The 17,429-nt window shown below is 40.6% G+C and overlaps 1 protein-coding gene across 2 annotated transcripts in view; it reads right to left on the bottom strand.

The window, feature by feature from the left end:
• The window catches only part of PAPSS1 (3'-phosphoadenosine 5'-phosphosulfate synthase 1), a 108,992-nt gene that overhangs the window by 46,002 nt on the left and 45,561 nt on the right, over nt 1-17,429 (bottom strand). For both annotated transcript variants that reach the window (XM_044224320.1, XM_044224321.1), the window contains exons 6-9: nt 10,918-11,031; nt 7,688-7,799; nt 5,861-6,066; nt 2,590-2,725 (exon numbers count right to left, since the gene is read on the bottom strand). In XM_044224320.1, the coding sequence (XP_044080255.1) occupies nt 2,590-2,725; nt 5,861-6,066; nt 7,688-7,799; nt 10,918-11,031 (568 nt within the window). The remainder of the gene's footprint in view (nt 1-2,589; nt 2,726-5,860; nt 6,067-7,687; nt 7,800-10,917; nt 11,032-17,429) is intronic.

The following is a 17,429-nucleotide window of genomic DNA, read 5'->3' as shown; positions in this document are numbered from 1 at the left end:
CCTGTATGTACTAAACTATCAGATAATTCTGGTTGCAAATGAAATAAGATCCAGCTAGAAGTGTCTTAAATAGTTCAAACATACATTAAGTATTTGAGTAAGAAATCTGGAATTAGAGGACTCTACCACTGGATCAGAAACTCAGCCAGTTTAAGATTCTCATGGATTCTCACAGATACGAAATAGTTACCCAAGCTCCAAACACTGTACCCTTTCCCGGCAGCATCTGAAGCAGGAAGAAGAGGGTTAAGAAAAGACGACTTTTTGTCCTAAGCCACTTTCTTGTCAAAAAGAAAACCCCTGGGGCACCTGGGTGGCTCAGTGGTTAAGCATCTGCCTTGGTGGCTCAGGTCATGATCCCAGGGTCCTGGGATCCAGCTCTGCATCAGGCTCCCGGCTCAGCGGGAAGCCTGCTTCTCCCTCTGCCCTTCCCCACGACTCATGCGCATGTGTATGCTCTCATAAAATCTTAAAAAGAAAAGAAAGAAAACCGTTTTCTGGAAACCCTTCTCTCTTACATCTCAATGGCCAGAACAAACTTATACAAGGACCCTTAAAACACTGACAAGAGAATAAGGTACTCTCGCTGACTTAGAACTATCATGATATATTCCCCTGTGACTGGGCCCAAAACATGTTAGCAAAAAAGAAGAAAACACTATAGTGTAGGCGGGCACCAAGTGTACCATTCAGAGAAACTCCTGCATAGTAGCTTCAAATTCAGAGATAGTGAAGTTAAGGAGGCTCCAGGGCCAGGGGGTGGGGAGGTGTAGAGGAGTGGGGTAGGGGTCCTGTGCTCAGAGGACATACAGGGCCCAAGCAGAAACTGAATAAATGAGGCGGGCTGGAAGGAAACTACACAGCTCTGGACAGTGTGTGGTCTCCAGTTCCTGATCTATTTTAAGCTCTTATTTCAAATACCAGCAAAGTACAATAGAGTTAAAGAATAAATAGATATTCTTTCTTTAACCTTTACACAAATAGAGGTGAGACGCCCTTCAGACTCAGAAATTATGACACATTCACCTCTTACTATGGGTCGGAGATCACAGTGCCTTACACAACCGATCTCATTTAACTTTTTTGCCTTTTTTTGTGGGAGAAGCAGAGAGAGAGGAGAGAGAGAACCCTAAGCAGGCTCCGCACTCAGCACAGAGCCCTACGTGGGGCTCGATCTAACAACCCTGAGATTGGGACCTGAGCCAAAATCAAGAGTCAGATGCTTAGATGACTGAAGCACCCAGGTGCCTCACATTTTGCTTTTTGAGATAAAATGTTATGAATTAAGTATTATTACTACCCTTATTTCTACAACTGAAGGAAGCGAGACTTGGAGAAAAAAGTAATTTCTCCACAACCACATGACTTCTTGGTGTTAAAGCAGGGGACAGTGTGTGCCCCAGACTCTGGAGTCTACAGAAGCTAGACACAACTCCTGAAATGAATGCTCTTGCCCAGCTTCCACAGTCACTCGGGGCTTCTGAGTTATGGCTGAGTTAGCTAGCTCTTTAAAAAGCCACCACATTAACTTTTCTCAGCCCTGCACACTCCCTTTCTACACAGAAAGTGTTTTTTAAAAGCGACACCAAGGCTTAGGGCTTAACTACTTCTGTAACGGGTCTTTCAAATTCTTCAGATCCCAAGCTCTATCGTGAATGCCAGTCCCTGACATGGAAGCTTGGATTTGAGTATGTGGCTGTACCAGTATAAACACGTTACTCACATACCTCTGTGTGAAGACCTGCGGATTGCAAGCTGTCAGGTATAAAAATCCCTGTCCTGCAGTATAAAGAACAGCATCTACGAACTCTACTCATACTACTCCATTTCATGTTAATCTAGAAATCGGAAACCACTATTAAACCACTCTTTGACAACCTTCCCTGTTATCTGTTTACTGTCCTTGTCTTCTATACCATAGGCTCCTGTCTTATTTATGGATCCCCAGCACCTGGCACCCTAGTATAAAGATGTACACCAAACATTTGTTGAATGAATAGCCAACATGATATTGTTGTTCTATTATTTTCTGCAGTGATATGTTAGACTCATAAGATATTCGGAAATAGAGCACCTGGGTTGCTCAGGCCATGATCCCAGGGTCCTGAGATCAAGGCCCACACTGGGCTCTCTGCTAAGCAGGAAGCCTGCTTCTCCCTCTCCCACAACCCCAGCTTGTGTTCCCTCTTTCTGTGTCTCTCTCTCTCAAATAAATAAATAAATCTTAAAAAAAAAAAAAAAAGATATTCGGAAATATAAAGCACACTGATATAAGTGAATTACTCAAATTTCTCTTCTATAGTTCTACTCAGCTTTAGCATGTGAGTTTTATAATACACAAATAAAAGGTCAATTTATTATTGGCAATGATTTCCCACACATATACAAAGTGTTCGATCAAACTGTACCCACATAACCAAACTACCCAGGTGGGTTTAGATCAACTACCACTTCAACATACTCCATCCTGCAATTATCTTTACTCCATGTTCTTTTATACTTTAGTAAGCAATGGAAAAATTCTAGAACTTTCCCATCAAGCAGAGACTCCAAATTGTCCTGTGTTAGATAATGAGATCCATGTCTTACCAGCATTCATATCTTTAAACTTCTGCTTTAGCTCAGTAGGAGTGAAACGATACTGATCAAGACCATCATTCCAGTAAATTCGGTCCAAGACTTGAAGATCTCCTCCAATCAGCCAATCTCCTTGTTCCATAACCATCTAATGGAAGAAAATGTTTAAACAGAAACCAAGATCAAAATAAGTAAGAACATTTCTCACAGGAGCTCATGTAGCTATAAGCTACCCTCATTTTAAGGCCAATGGTAAATCTGTTTGGCTTATCAACTGAATTGGGATTAGAGATGCTTTAAAATTAGAATGTATTTTATAACCCCTCAGAGGGTTCTGGGACACAATGAGTGATTATGACTTGTTAGGTAAAAACATTCTCTTCACTACTGTTGTTTGCTGATGAACAGAAACATTTGTAACCCTGGGTCACCCCAGCCTCTGTGTTCTCCAATCCTAAACTTTTGAGCAATTCAAGTGATGACGGAGCTGGACACAAATTCATACCTTCCCATCTCCACACCACCTCAAATTTCTCACAGCTTTACTCCTGCTCTTTCCCTGAGAGGAGGGATGTAACCTCTGGACCTGTCCATTTCCACAGCACAGCTCCAGCTCACCATTCCTCCCTCACCCCCCTGCCCACCCTCACTTCAGTGTATGTGCCAATAACGCACCTAGATTGCTATGGTCCCTTCCTACCTGGTCTTGCTTGCCAAAAAGTCCTTCCCCACCCATCAAACCATTCACTCAGTAAGTATTTATCGAGTAACTGGCCCATGCCAGGGTTTGCACTAGGCACTGGGGAATACAGCAGCAAACAGGACAGAAAAGGCCTCACTCTAACAGAGCTTGCATTCTAGTGGGACAGACTGAGCAGAAAGCAGGCAAGTGTCGGCTAGTGAAAACTGTTAAGAGAAAACAACCAGGGCAATGGAGCAGAGCTCCTGGGGATTAGACTCAATGACATTTCAGCGAAGAGTCAGTGAAGGTCTCTCTTGAGGAGGGTGGCAATGAACCCAAGGTGACTAAAAGGAACCAGCCATGAAGTTCAAGTATTTCAGGAAGAGGGGCAGCAAGTACAAAGTCCTGGAGCTTCAGAGGAATGGAAAGAAGGCTAATGTGGCCAAAGGTCAGGAAAGTCAGAGCTTTCCAGGGGGAGGAGCAGAGGTAGAGTGAGAGAAACCATGAATAAGGCCAGGGCCAGGCCCCACTGGGCCTCACAGGCACTTGGTTTTATTCTAATTGCATCAAGCAACCCCTGGAGAGTTTGAAAAGGTGAAATGACAGGCTCAGATATAGTTTAAAGGCTCACTCCGGCTGCTCTGAGGAGATCAGACCGTGATGGACATAAGGAAGCAGACTGCAGGCAGGGCACAACTCTAGGCTGGAGACCTGGAGAGCGTGGCCAGTACCAGACCAAGGGAGATGGGCTGTGAACATCCTGCACAAGACCACCAGGCAAGCTTCTTAAAGCACCACTTTGCTTGGGCCTCACTCATGCTCCAAGGCTGTCTGTGACCTCTCCACTCCTAGCAAGGCACAAACGGACACTACACTGTGGGCAACTTGAACCCAGCCTAAGACTCTCCAGGATTCTACCTGCAAGGATCACTATAAGGACAGTGTAAATGACGGAAATGTGGTTTGAAAAGCACGAAGCAGAAATACATGTAAACCACTCGTGACCCAACAAGATCTTAACATCTTAGGGTAGAACGCTAAGCCCCTCTGTCTTCCCAAGGTCCTCTCTCCTGCTCAACAACCAGTCATCTCCAATGCATGGAGTCTGCTCCTCCTGCTTCCTAAAACTGGAATTCTGTTTTTCACAGTTCCTCCTATCACAACCCTGCTGGATCCTCAAGGTTGCATACCAAGTACTAAGTATCCCAAGAAGTTTATGGATTACTCTAAATAAAAGTGGAGGGGCACCTGGGTGGCTCAGTGGGTTAAAGCCTCTGCCTTCAGCTCAGGTCATGATCCCAGAGTCCTGGGATGGAGCCCCGCACTGGGCTCTCTGCCCAGCGGGAAACCTGCTTCCCTTCCTCTTTCTCTGCCTGCCTCTCTGCCTACCTGTGATCTCTGTCTGTCAAATAAATAAATAAAAATCTTTAAGTAAAAGTGGAAAAAACACCAATAATTGCTCTCTGCTACAGATTATGGAAGAGGGCTTTGAAGCCCAAAGTCCTGAATTCAAATCAAACCCTCATCCTACCTGTTAGCTGTATAATTCTGGTCATGATATTTATCCCCTATAAGTCTTAATTTCTCTATATGTAGGACAGAAATGCCACCCGTCCTTATAGGTTTGCTTTGTGGTTCAAAGAATTTACATAAGTAAGCACGTTTTGTAAACTACTATTTATTATTAATAACTGTAGAATTTTAATACCGAAGGAATGTCTGATACCATCACTAATTCAAACTCCTTATTTTCTAAAACAATATCTCCCTATCTTAAAAAGTTTATCACTTTTTATTCCTCATGAAACAAGATTCAGTACATTGACATGACCTAAACAGATATTTTAAAAATTGTCTAGACAACCTACTAAAATTTCACTTAATTTCTTTTAAAGCTCAAAGTATACTTTAAAACAAATGACAGAAATTTTACTTCAGTGATGACATTTCACATACAACACATAAAATACATGAGGTCCTTTGGAAAGACTAAATGGATTTCACTGCTTTCATACCAGACACAAAGCATTCAATTAAAACCCCAATCACCCTGCCGTAGGCTCCCACAGCACCCTGCCCTCGCAGACTACCTATAGAACATGATGTCTGCTCCCCACTAGACAGTAAGCTCCAACCATACAGAGACTGTGTCCACTGTTACATCAGCCCTATACTCCCAGAAACAGTACCTAACTCAGGACCTAATGTACAGAAGATGTTTAAAAAAGATTTACTAGAGGTGCCTGGCTGGCTCAGTCAGCTAAGCATCCGACTCTTGATTTCAGCTCAGGTCATGATCTCAGGGTCGTGAGAACGAGCCCCACATTGGGCTCTGTGCTGGGCGTGAAGCCTGCTTGGGATTATTTCCCTCTCCCTCAGTCATCCCCTTTTTACCTCATAAGAAAAAAAAAAGATTTACTGAACAAATATTATCCAGACCAAAATGACAAGATCATGTGTTCATCACACTAATCTAAGATCCAGTGTCCATTCTGCAAAATATCAACAATCCCAAAGGAATCGTGGATATACAGGTAATGCCCACACTTCAACATACACAGTATCGACCCATGGAGATAAAATGCAAGGTTTGCTAAGGACCTTGATGTAAGGGTGGTTCTTGCATGTTGTTCCCCACTGTCTGGCACAGCGTTCCTCCTTCCTGTGCTCGAAAAACTCCGGGTTGCGAAGAATGGCCACACGGCGGCCCTCATACATCAGAGCAAATGCTGTACAGCCATCCAGCCTCTCTTTATCTTCGTGAGTAGCCGGTAGAACTATAGGCACTGACAAGTTAATGACACCCCCTGCAGGGCACAAAAGAACAGAAAGCACACAGTTTGCATTACTCAACAGGCCTCACAGTCACCTTTCACTCCAAAGGACACTCTTCAAGTAATACAAGATTTATGGGTCCAGTGACAGTACCCGCCAAAGAAAATCAGGAGAGAACAAACCGCCACAGAGGTTAAAAAATAAAAAATAAAAAAACAGCAAACATTAAGAGCAGCAACACTGTGTAGCAACATCCTTCTCACAACAATTCATGACACTGTCTTTGGGAAGAAAAAAATGGTCACAAAACCACATTAGTAAAAGAAACTCTTTAACAAGGAAGAATCAGCTGATTACACCTAATGTCACCCAAAATATACTGAGTACCTCCAATATATCAAAGACAAAGAACAATGTTTCCAGGCCTTTCCAGGAACATGGAAACCTTTTCAGTAAATATATTGTGAGTGGCAAGTGTACTTGAATATACTTGGGTTTCTTTGAGACAGGAAAAAAAAAAACACCAAAAAGGTATTTTTATTTCTTGGTTTTTAATCAGAATTGAACCAATGTCAGCAATTACTGGCCAAGAAACAGAGGAAGTAATCAATTTGAACCAAAATATATGATCAGTGAGACAAAAGCACATTCTCAGTTTCCAACCTTCCAAGCTCTAAATGTTTTTTTCTAACCATTGTCCCCAGGTTAGAAGGAAAAAAAAAACGCACTCTCAAATTCATATGTGGATCTTATTTACATACCTAGTAAAAGCATATTCTTTTGGAAATCACGGCATGCCTTCTTTAGACAAAAGATGTCAATACAATTAATGATAACTGGTTGGCTGCTTTAAAGTTACCAATAGGTACAGTTTAAAAGGGAAAATTAACAGGTAGATTTGTACCAAACCCAGAACAAATGACTACTAAGAAGACAGTCCACAAAGACTTTACCATTGGTTCTAAAGAAGAAAAACCAAAGAACAGTATTTAACACTTTTATATGATAAAATTTAAGAAAAATGACTAGGAGTTATAACTTCTAATATCAATTTCACTCCTTAGTTTAAAAAAATCATAACAAAGAAGAACATGGTAGCAATTTAGTAGGGCTCTGTGACATTTAAAAATATTTTCTTTAATGTACTAAATTAATTTTACCAATAGTATATAAAGGTTCAGGTAGCTGAACTGTCATTACAATATACTAAACATCAATTTCTTTGGCACCTTTTCCTTTTTCAGTGTTTTAAAAGAAGAATGATCCCTTTAACCATCTGTTTCAGGACTCCTTAACTTGGACTCCCCGATCCCTTATTAGAACACTCAAGCATGGATTTCAGTAGAGCAAAATTCAGTACAGATGTACACTTTTCAGAGACAGACTTATCAAGGTGCTCCGGTGGATACAGCACAGGGAAACTATATTCAGGAAATCCCCAGGTTTTCCTTCTCTCTGCAATAAATGACATGCAGGAAAACAAAATGGGGAAAGATAAGATTTCATGGTTTGCTCAGGGTATTCAGTACTGATGTAACTTAGTCTTAAAATGCTACCTCCACTAAAGACATCACCACTGTTTTTTATCAACGGTGATGAATCTGTGTCATTTCTCTTCCAGGCTCGATGTACTAGAGAAGTAAACGGTCTTACCATCCAGAAGACAATCAAAGTGAAGGCACTGCAAATACTCCCTCTCTCTCATAAAGCCGTTCAGTGGGGTCGCCCACCCTTCTGCCAAAACTTGCACCCACTGCATATCCACCTAGCAAACGAGACAGGAAAGGAAAGTTTTCTACTTAATACACTTAGGAACAAAAGCAGCAATAACCTTTAGAAGTTTAATTTTGAAAGCAATGGGAACAAATACCTCAAGAATGATTACAGATTATACAAATCTAATAAAGATTAAGGACACTAGGAAAATGTGCACTTCTCCTAATAAATGTAAATAACATTAGGCTTCAAAGCATTTCTAATAAGGATAGCATCTCCTCCACTAGTGATTCTCGAGCTTTAATGTGTTATAAGAAGCCCCGGGAAGGCCTTTATTAAAATAAAGATTGTTCCACCTCCAGAGATTCTATTTCAATCACTTTGCTGTGGGGCCCAAGAATTTATATTTTTAATAGGTTCCCAGAAAATCCTAACAGTGATGGTCTGGAAATTAGACTTTGATAACTACTGCCTCAAACTAAAGCAAACTTTACATAAAAATATTTATCAATGGGGCACCTGGGTGGCTTAAGCCTCTGTCTCCGGCTCAGGTCACAATCTCAGGGTCCTAGGATTGAGCCCCACATCAGGCTCCCTGCTAAGGGGCCTGCTTCCCCTCTCTCTCTCTGCCTACTTGTGATCTGTCAAATAAATAAAATCTTTAAAAAATATATTTATGAGAACAAGTGCCTCAACAATGTCAGAGCACCCCTCATTTTACAAAGACTGTACGACTTCTTCATCTTCAAGACTTGTAGCATCTCCTACCAGAAGGAGTTGGTGGACTATGTATCATTAAGGCAAGCTGGATGTGCTCATTTTTTAACTGCGTGTGTGCACACATACTGTGCATATGTTTCTCAAACGAGAAAAGATAAAGCAACTGCCAAGGGGTGTGAGTAAAATGTAGCTTACTATTTATTCCCTAAGTATGCCGGCTGATGTGTTTCACTTCACATTCAAATAACTGGTATTCTCCCTCCTTCCATTCACAGGAACAATCATCTGCATAGACCAAATTGTGTCACCTACCTTCAGGCTTTCCTCTCATCAATTATTCCTAACTCTCAGACCTGGCCATTATCTGTTCCCACCAAAATCCAATTCTAGATGGTATATGTTAGGAACTGAATGTCTGTGCCCCCCTTGAATTCCTATATTGAAGGCCTAATGCCCAGTGTGACTCTATTTGGAGTCCTGGCTATGAGGACAGGACTCAGTTAAATGAAGTCATTAAGGGTGGGACCCTACTCCAACAGATCTGGTGCCCTCACAGGGAGAGGAAAGACACCACCAGAGCTGCCTCTCTGCACTTTATGATGACACAGAGAGTGAGGGCTGTCAGCGAGCCAGAAAGACAGTCTCACCAGCAATGGCATCAGCCAGCACCTTGATCTTAGACTTTCCAACCCCCAGAACAGCAGTCATTTTTTTTTTGCTTAAGCCTTCTGGTCTACGGTATTTGTTATGGCAGCCCACGCTAATACACTACTGACTTAAGATGAATTCTTTTAATTAATTACTTTTCATCCTGCCATGCAAAGAACAAACCACAATATTTAAAAAGCTACTGTGTTTCTGGGTTGACCTGGATTCATATTCATTCATTCTCATATTCTCTCTCTAGCCCTGTGTACGTGGGTTCATTCGATGCAAAGTATGTCGGTGACAACATCTGTTCCCTTGCAACAGTCACCTTTCTGAGGGGCTCTCGTCTCCCAACTCTCCCCCTCTGCTCCCCCAGCATGTCTTAGCTTCTGATCAGACCCAACCACACAAAGTGCATCAGGTAATCTACTCCTAATCTCGGATTTGAATAACTACTTAAAGAGGCTTTCTCTAAGCCCAGAAGTTTGTTGGTGGGTGTTTTTTCTGTTTGTTTGTTTGTTTGTTTTCTTTTCCTCCCTAATTTAAGACTTGGTGCTTCCCTGAGTGTTCTGGATTTTTACAAACTAAAAGAAAGGCTAGGAAAGTCAACTTCTGATCCAGGTTCTCAGTCCTTAATCTCCCCATTTTTTAATTTTTTTTTTATTTAACAGATAGAGATCACAAATAGGCAGAGAGGCAAGCAGAGAGAGAGGGGGAAGCAGGCTCCCTGCTGAGCAGAGAGCCTGATGCGGGGCTCGATCCCAGGACCCCAGGATCATGACCTGAGCCAAAGACAGAGGCTTTAACCCACTGAGCCACCCAGGTGACCTTAATCTCCCCATTTTTAAAGTACATCTAAATGATATAGTTTAAAATGCTCTAATATTTCAAAATGATAAATTACAGTTTCCATTGCCATCATACCCAGTTTAGGTGAGTAGTTTTTTTAGTGAGGGGAAGGAGTTGGGGAGGGGGACACTCAATGTTATTAGAGCTGACATATACAGAATTACTCTTAACAAAATAAGAAAGAAATTCAGGGTTTTGGCAGAAGATTATGAAACCTGTTTGGAGGGGAAAAAAATGTTCATTTTAATTATTGTACTTATAGTATTCTGAAGCATTAAGAACCCATTCTTTCTGGTAAGCTGAAAACTTTTATTATTAAAGATTTTATTTATTAATTTGACAGAGATCACAAGTAGGCAGAGAGGCAGGCAGACAGAGAGGAAGAAGCAAGCTCCCCTCTGAGCAGAGAGCCCAATGCCGGGCTCGATCCCAGGAACCTGAGATCATGACCTGAGCCAAAGGCAGAGGCTTAACCCACTGAGCCACCCAGGTGCCCCTAAACCGAAAACTTTTATACAATCTTTGGTCTGCTGTTTCAAAATAGGTAAATATTGGGGCACCTGGGTGGCTCAGTCAGATAAGCCTCCTACTCTTGATTTCGGCTCTGGTCATGATCTCAGAGTCATGAAATGGAGCCCAGCATCAGGCTATGTGCTGGACATGGAGCCTGCCTAAGGATTTTTGCTCTCCCTCTCCCTCTGCCCCCCGCCCCCACTTCAAAAAAAAAAAGGACATATTATGACTAAAACCAAATCAAAGCCAAGATATTTTGGGAATATGGCTTCACAAATTAAATACATTTCCCATCCCTGGAAATTGTGATATAAACTACAACTATAACCCCTACCATCACCACCCACGCCCTTAAACATAGTTATTAGACAAGATTTATAGATAATGACTATATGTTAGGCTAAATCACTTGGCATGAAAAGCAACAAAGCACTTACTTTATTAATTTTCAATGCTGGTAATGTCTCTGCATCTGTTTTTGCCAGATGGAGTTTATTTTCTGGCACATATAATTCTTTTACTTCGTAAGAGGCATCCACAGGTACAATATCCTATACAACAAAGAAAGTACAATTAAATATTTGATTCAACAATTTAAAGTTCTCCAAAGGGTATATTAATGAAGAAAATTTAACACCCCAAAAGGAGACTTCAAAACAAAGTATAAAAGTGGGCTCTGAATCCTGTGCCTCCCCAGTCAACTTTTCCTGAGGTCTGCTGGTCTACTCTCAACACATAATATGCCACGTACAAAAGTCTTTAAGCATCACATCCCATTACCTAGTGACGAAGAATAAATTCTGAGAATGTGCCACCGATGTCAAAATCAAGCAACTGCAAAAAACAGGTGACGTCAACTAAGAGGTAGTAAGAAGAATTTGTGAACAAACAAAATCACTCTAAATACTACCACTCTCATCCTTAACATTTCAAAAATCCTTTTATTTCAGCTTTTGTATGCATCTTTATCCTAGAGTCACCAACGCCACCTTCTCAGTCATGCCACAAGGTACTCCTGAGTACATCAGTTTTATTCCCACTGTTGTAGTTTGAGAAACAGCACTTTTTGATCCCATCTGGAATGCAGTCAAGAAGTTTCATGTGAACTCCAAGTACACATTTACACAACATTGGGAAAGTCCTTGTCTCTAAGAACACAGAAGAATGTATCTGTGATCACCACAACACAGCTCCTTAGAGGATCTCTACAAGTCTTGCTCACTTGTCAGACCCCAAGGAATAATTACCAAAATGTGTTTAATTGCTTCAACTTTTTTAAAAGCCAAATCTATTAGGTCACCTTTATAAGCATACAAAAGTAGCAATGATTAAGGGCTTTTCATACATGTATCTCATCCAAGCAATACTTTGTTATCCAAAACAAAATAATTCTCAAGAGAATGAATAGATAAGCCACAGACCAGAAGAAAATATTTGCAAAAGGCATATCTGAAAAAGGACTGTTATCTAAGACACACACGAAGAGCTCTTAAAACTCAGCGGTAAGAAAACAAATAGCCCCATCTTTTAAAAAAAATGGGCCAAAGACCTGAGCCAAAACCTTACCAAAGAAGATATACAAATGACCAACAAGCATATAAAATGATACTCCACATCATGCCATCAGGGAAACGGCCAAAATCCGAAACAGCTGCCGGTGAGGCTGTGGAGCAACAGGAACTCTCATTTGCTGTTGATGGGAATGCAAATGGTGTAGACACTTCGGAAGACAGTCTGGCAGCTTCTTACAAAACCAAACACACACTTAGCATACAATCCAGAAACTGTGCTCCTTGGCAGTTACCAAACAAGCTGAAATCTATGTCCAAACAAAAACCTGCCCAGATATTTAAAGCAGCCTTATTCTTAACTGCCAAGACTCGGGAACAACTAAAATGTCCTTCAGTAGGTGAATGGATAAATTGGTACATCCAGACAATGAATGCACTAAAAAGGAATAAACTTACCAAGCCATGAAAAGACATGGAAGAAACTTAAATGCATATTACTAAGTAAAAGAAGTCAATCTGAAAATGCTGCTTACTGTATGATTCCAACTATATGACGTCTGGAAAAGGAAAAACTAGGAGATGATGAAAACACCAGTGTTGCCAGGAGTTATGGGTGAGGGCAGGCTGAGGGGAAATGAAGGCAAGAGGGGATTTTTTGGGCAGTGAAATGATATGATACTATAACAGTGGATAAGTATACATCTGTCAAAACCCACAGACGTAGAACCCTACTGTAAACTATGAACTTTGGGTGACAATGTGTCATAGTAGGTCTTTCAACTATAACAAATGTACCACTCTGGTGAGGGGTGTTGATACGAAAGGTTGTGCTTGGTTGAGGGGGGTGGGTAGGGTATAGGAACTCACTCTACTTTCTCACTTTTGCTGTAAACCTAAAACTGCTCTAAAAAATAGCCCATTAAAAAAATGCAAAACAACAACAAAAGCAATTCAAAACAAATATCAACAGACAAACCAGAGTTTCAAATCTGGTTGCTATTTTCCTGACTAAGCGTGGAAAGTAACTTCCAACTTGTATTTGGACTTACAGATTTATGTTAATATCTTCAACAGAGGAGAAAAGCAGATATATGTGTATCAAAGACAGGAGGATCTCACAAAAGGCCTGGTGCCACTACTCAAGCAGCCCCTATGGATTCTGAAATCTAGAAAGACGGATGCTCCTACATTTCTCCTCCAAAACAGAACAAAATAGACATAGTTCAGCACTAGCTAAATCAAGTGTCAAAATCAGTCTGCTCCTATTGGCAAATTCAAGGCTTCTGATCTTTCTTAGGATAAACCCAAAAATAAGGACTGTAAGCATGAAGGAAAAGAGAAAAGAATACAAATTAAATACAGGAAAGAAACACTGCCTGCTACAATACCAAGTTTAGCTAATTATTCGTGGTGTGCAAACATGGGTACTTTCTGGGAGACCCCTTTGTCCCTCGAGCATCCCACTGTTTACAGGAGGAAGAAAGTGGAAAAGGGAGTGTCTACAACATAAGCCGTGCACAGCACAGGACACTTCATATACCTTTCCAGGCCTTCTGCGGTAAAGCTTCCAGCAGGCACCCACAACTGAAGGCTATTCATTGTGTTTATGGGGCAAATACTACATGAGGGCATTCAAGACAATGGTGAAGGAAGAATGACACCTTCCACCAGCTTCCTAGAGATAAAAATACTATACAATTTTGTATTCATGAGGCAGATTCTTTCTTTCTTTCTTTCTTTTTTTCCCAAGAGCATGAGCATGGGAAGGGGTGTGGAGGGAGAGGGAGAGAAATCCTTAAGCCGACTCCCCACTAAATGCAGAGCCCGATGCAGGGCTTGCTCTCAGGACCCTGAGATCATGAACTGAACCAAAACCAAGAGTCGCACTCTCATCCGACTAAACCACCCAGGCACCCCAAGGCATACTGTGTCTAGTAATGCCAAGCTAGAGAGGCATGTCTTAAATTTTGCCAATAGTCAAAGAAGCAGTTAAGTATACATACACGATCTATACACAATACTTGATTTCACTGTGTACCTGAAGAGGAAATCACATATAGAAAAGTCCCTTGTTTTCTTTGTATTTCAATTTTATCTCAATAAAACTGGAAAGAAAAAAAATGACCTATAATCTAGCAAAAGAAATAGCTCAAGGTAGTCTATTCTGTGCAATAACAAGGAATAATTTCAGAAATCACTGTTAATACATTTATTTTAAATTATAGCAGTTAAGAGAATTTGGAATTGAGAAAAACAAACCATCCCACATATGGTTATCATTGTCATTTTTATATATTCCCTCCCCATTACAGGGCATTGGTGGTTTCAGGAGTCCGTACAAAACCTATTGTTTCATCGACTAGAAAATAAAAATTCAGAATCCACTTTTCCTACAAGAACAATATGACATGCATTAGGAGAACTGCACGCACTCTATCTGTTCAATTAGCTTCTTGGATACGTAAAGCTCTCAAAGACGTCTTGAGACATACCCACTTTTCCTGCTGCAAAATAAAGAACTGAAACCCTCCATACTTGGAATGAATGCTAAAATTAATTTACACAAAAAGCATTCATTAGGACTTTCACAAGGAAGAGTGTGATAAAGTTCCATAAAACAGACTTAAAATTAAATACATTAATCATAAAACATTAGGGACATATCTTCAAAACCAAAAAGAGGCAAGAGAAAGCAAGAGGGTCTATAGGTTAGTTATTCCTGATGTTTACACCTGAGATCTGAGGTCAAACTCTACCAGTGCAACCTTGAGAAGGTCACCGTCACATCTCTGAACCAGTCTCCTTTCCAGCTGTTTAAAACAGATATATATACACATATGTTACAGGTCTGCTGTGAAATCCAGCAAATTAAAATACCTGAATTGGGGGTGCCTGGGTGGCTCAGTGAGTTGAGCCGCTGCCTTCAGCTCAGATCATGATCCCAGGGTCCTGGGATCGAGCCCCGCATCGGGCTCTCTGCTCAGCCGGGAGCCTGCTTCCTTCTCTCTCTCTCTGCCTGCCTCTCTGCCTGCTTGTGATCTCTCTCTGCCAAATAAATAAATAAAATCTTTAAAAAAAAAAAAAAATACCTGAACTACAGGGACTGACATTAGCTGGACGCTCCCTGTGAAACCAACATTGTCCCAAGGGCTTCCTGGGAACAGATGCATTTAATCCTCATACAATCCTACCAAGGAAGATAGAAGTATTTTCCTTGAACAGATCTGGAAATTGAGGCTCAGAAGAGGTTAATAACTGGCCCTGAATCCCTACTGTTCTGTCTTCCAATGCACTTAACACACAATAAATACTCAATCGAGCTAGCGTGCCACATTCCAGGAGCTGTTCTAAGCACCCTACACACATTAACTAAGAGAATCCTCAGTACAATTCTAGGACAGGCACTATTATTCAGGACAACTGAAGCCAGAGAAATTAGGTATTTTTTCCAAGGTCATGTAGTTAACTGACAAATGTTAGAGCTGGGATTCCAACTAAGGTCCCACTACTATTCTCCAAAAAAATAAATAAAAATAATCATTACTATTTCTCTAATGAAAACAAGCTATAACACATTTTGTCACACAAATTGTCCTTAGTCTATCTTCATGATTTTATTAAACATTCACAATTCCCAGGGTTGTTGGTATGTGATCTTCATGTGTTGATAAAATTCTAGACAAAAAACAAAGATACTGAATACTTCAATTAGGCCTAAAAATTTTTAAACATTTCTAAGAAGGGTAAGTGAGCAATTTTCAAACAACTTTTCCAAACTGCCTCATTGTAAATACGTTGAAAACCTCCATGTCCACCACATTGGACCACTTAGAACTTCAAAATCCAGAATCCACAGTCTGGCGACAAATAACAGCGGGACTCCAGGGAAGAGAAGGATTTCACTGACAAGAACAATTCTACATCAAGTTTTCTTTGCCACCCCTGGAGCCTACATTATTGTAAGGATAGGAGATCTTTTTTACGTTGTAGAGGCTGACCACTCTTCTCTTCCACTACAGTTACTGCTGATGATTGTCAACAGTTTTGGAGAGCCAGAGGAGAGCATCCAGGGACTAATCTTTTAATCTCTGTTGGATGCAACAGGGCATTTTTAGCTGGTTTCCTAAGCCGGAATCACTAGATTCAGCACACAAATACTGACCAACAGCAGCAGCGACCACGGCCCATGTGATGTCCCAGGCCCCAGGCTGAGGCCGGAGCTGTGCTGTCTCCACCGGGAAACCCACCCTTCTCCAGAACCACACTGCAGGGTACGCCTGGGTATGTCAATCTACTCCCTCTGAAGGGGCGTTCAAAGTGAGAACGGAGAACTAACTAATGTTTCTATACATTATCTCTTTCTTCAGACCATATCCTAAATCAAGAAAACAAATATACAGATAATTTGTGAGCAAACCTGTCTCCAAGAGAACCAGTTTGAACATGAAAGAACAGTATCTTCACTAGGAGCTCAACTAAACTATTTTTCTAATGTTTTGTACACTCATATAAGCCATGAACCCATTTGGGATGAATACATTTTTAGTTAATGTGCTGCTTTATATGCATGAACATAGAGGCTATAATCACTTTCCTTTTAAGAAAGGAAGAATTTTTTTCTTATTTTGAGTCAAGATAATTTTTTCATTCTAAGCATTACAATCATTCCCTTTTCAAAATTCACATCAAGCAATATTTTCAAATGAATTTTAGCCTTACAACTTAAATACAAATTCTTCCGATGCCTAACTAAAGTCAAAACTAAAGTTCAAGAGGCTACTACTGTTTTTCTCTTCTAAAAAAAAAAAACACACATCGAGTGAATGTTTTCTGAATTAGCAAAAACATAACAGCATGAATCAAGAGGCACATGGAACATTTGCTCAAAGGAAGCGAGTTCTATATAGATTCTATGTGTAGAGAGAAGAGAACTCGCTATCAAGAATACAAAAAGAACCTTCTAAATGTACACACAGCCAGTTTCTAGCACATTCTACTGACAAATCTTTTCAGTTCCTAAAACTACTCTTAAACATCTAAAACGAGCAAAAACCACCTCAAAGCGAGACAAGGTATCTGGACAACATAATGTGAAGTCCCGGCCATATGAGCGGTCCATTTTATTTGGGATTCATTAAGATTTCCAGAGACACAGTTAGCTATTAGAAAACAATGTGTTCTTCTTCAACTTGTATATATAAAACTTTTTATTTCACAGAATTTCCTTTAAAATAAAAATAGACCACAAACTAGGCCTGGAGCAAGTGTTTATATACCTAAACCCCTCACCACCAATCTTGAGAGCACCACAGTCACCAGCATTTATTTATGGGTGAAGGGAATACAGGGGGGCCCCCTGAGTCAGGAGTCAATATACAATTCACATGCTACCATTAATCTTATAGGTCTAGAAATAGTTAAATATTATGAATGTGTAA

Source organism: Neovison vison, chromosome 11 (assembly GCF_020171115.1).
Source record: "Neovison vison isolate M4711 chromosome 11, ASM_NN_V1, whole genome shotgun sequence".
In the NCBI taxonomy this organism is placed as follows: domain Eukaryota; kingdom Metazoa; phylum Chordata; class Mammalia; order Carnivora; family Mustelidae; genus Neogale; species Neogale vison.
Note: the sequence above shows the minus strand (reverse complement) of the source record. Positions and strands in the feature narration are given on the sequence as shown.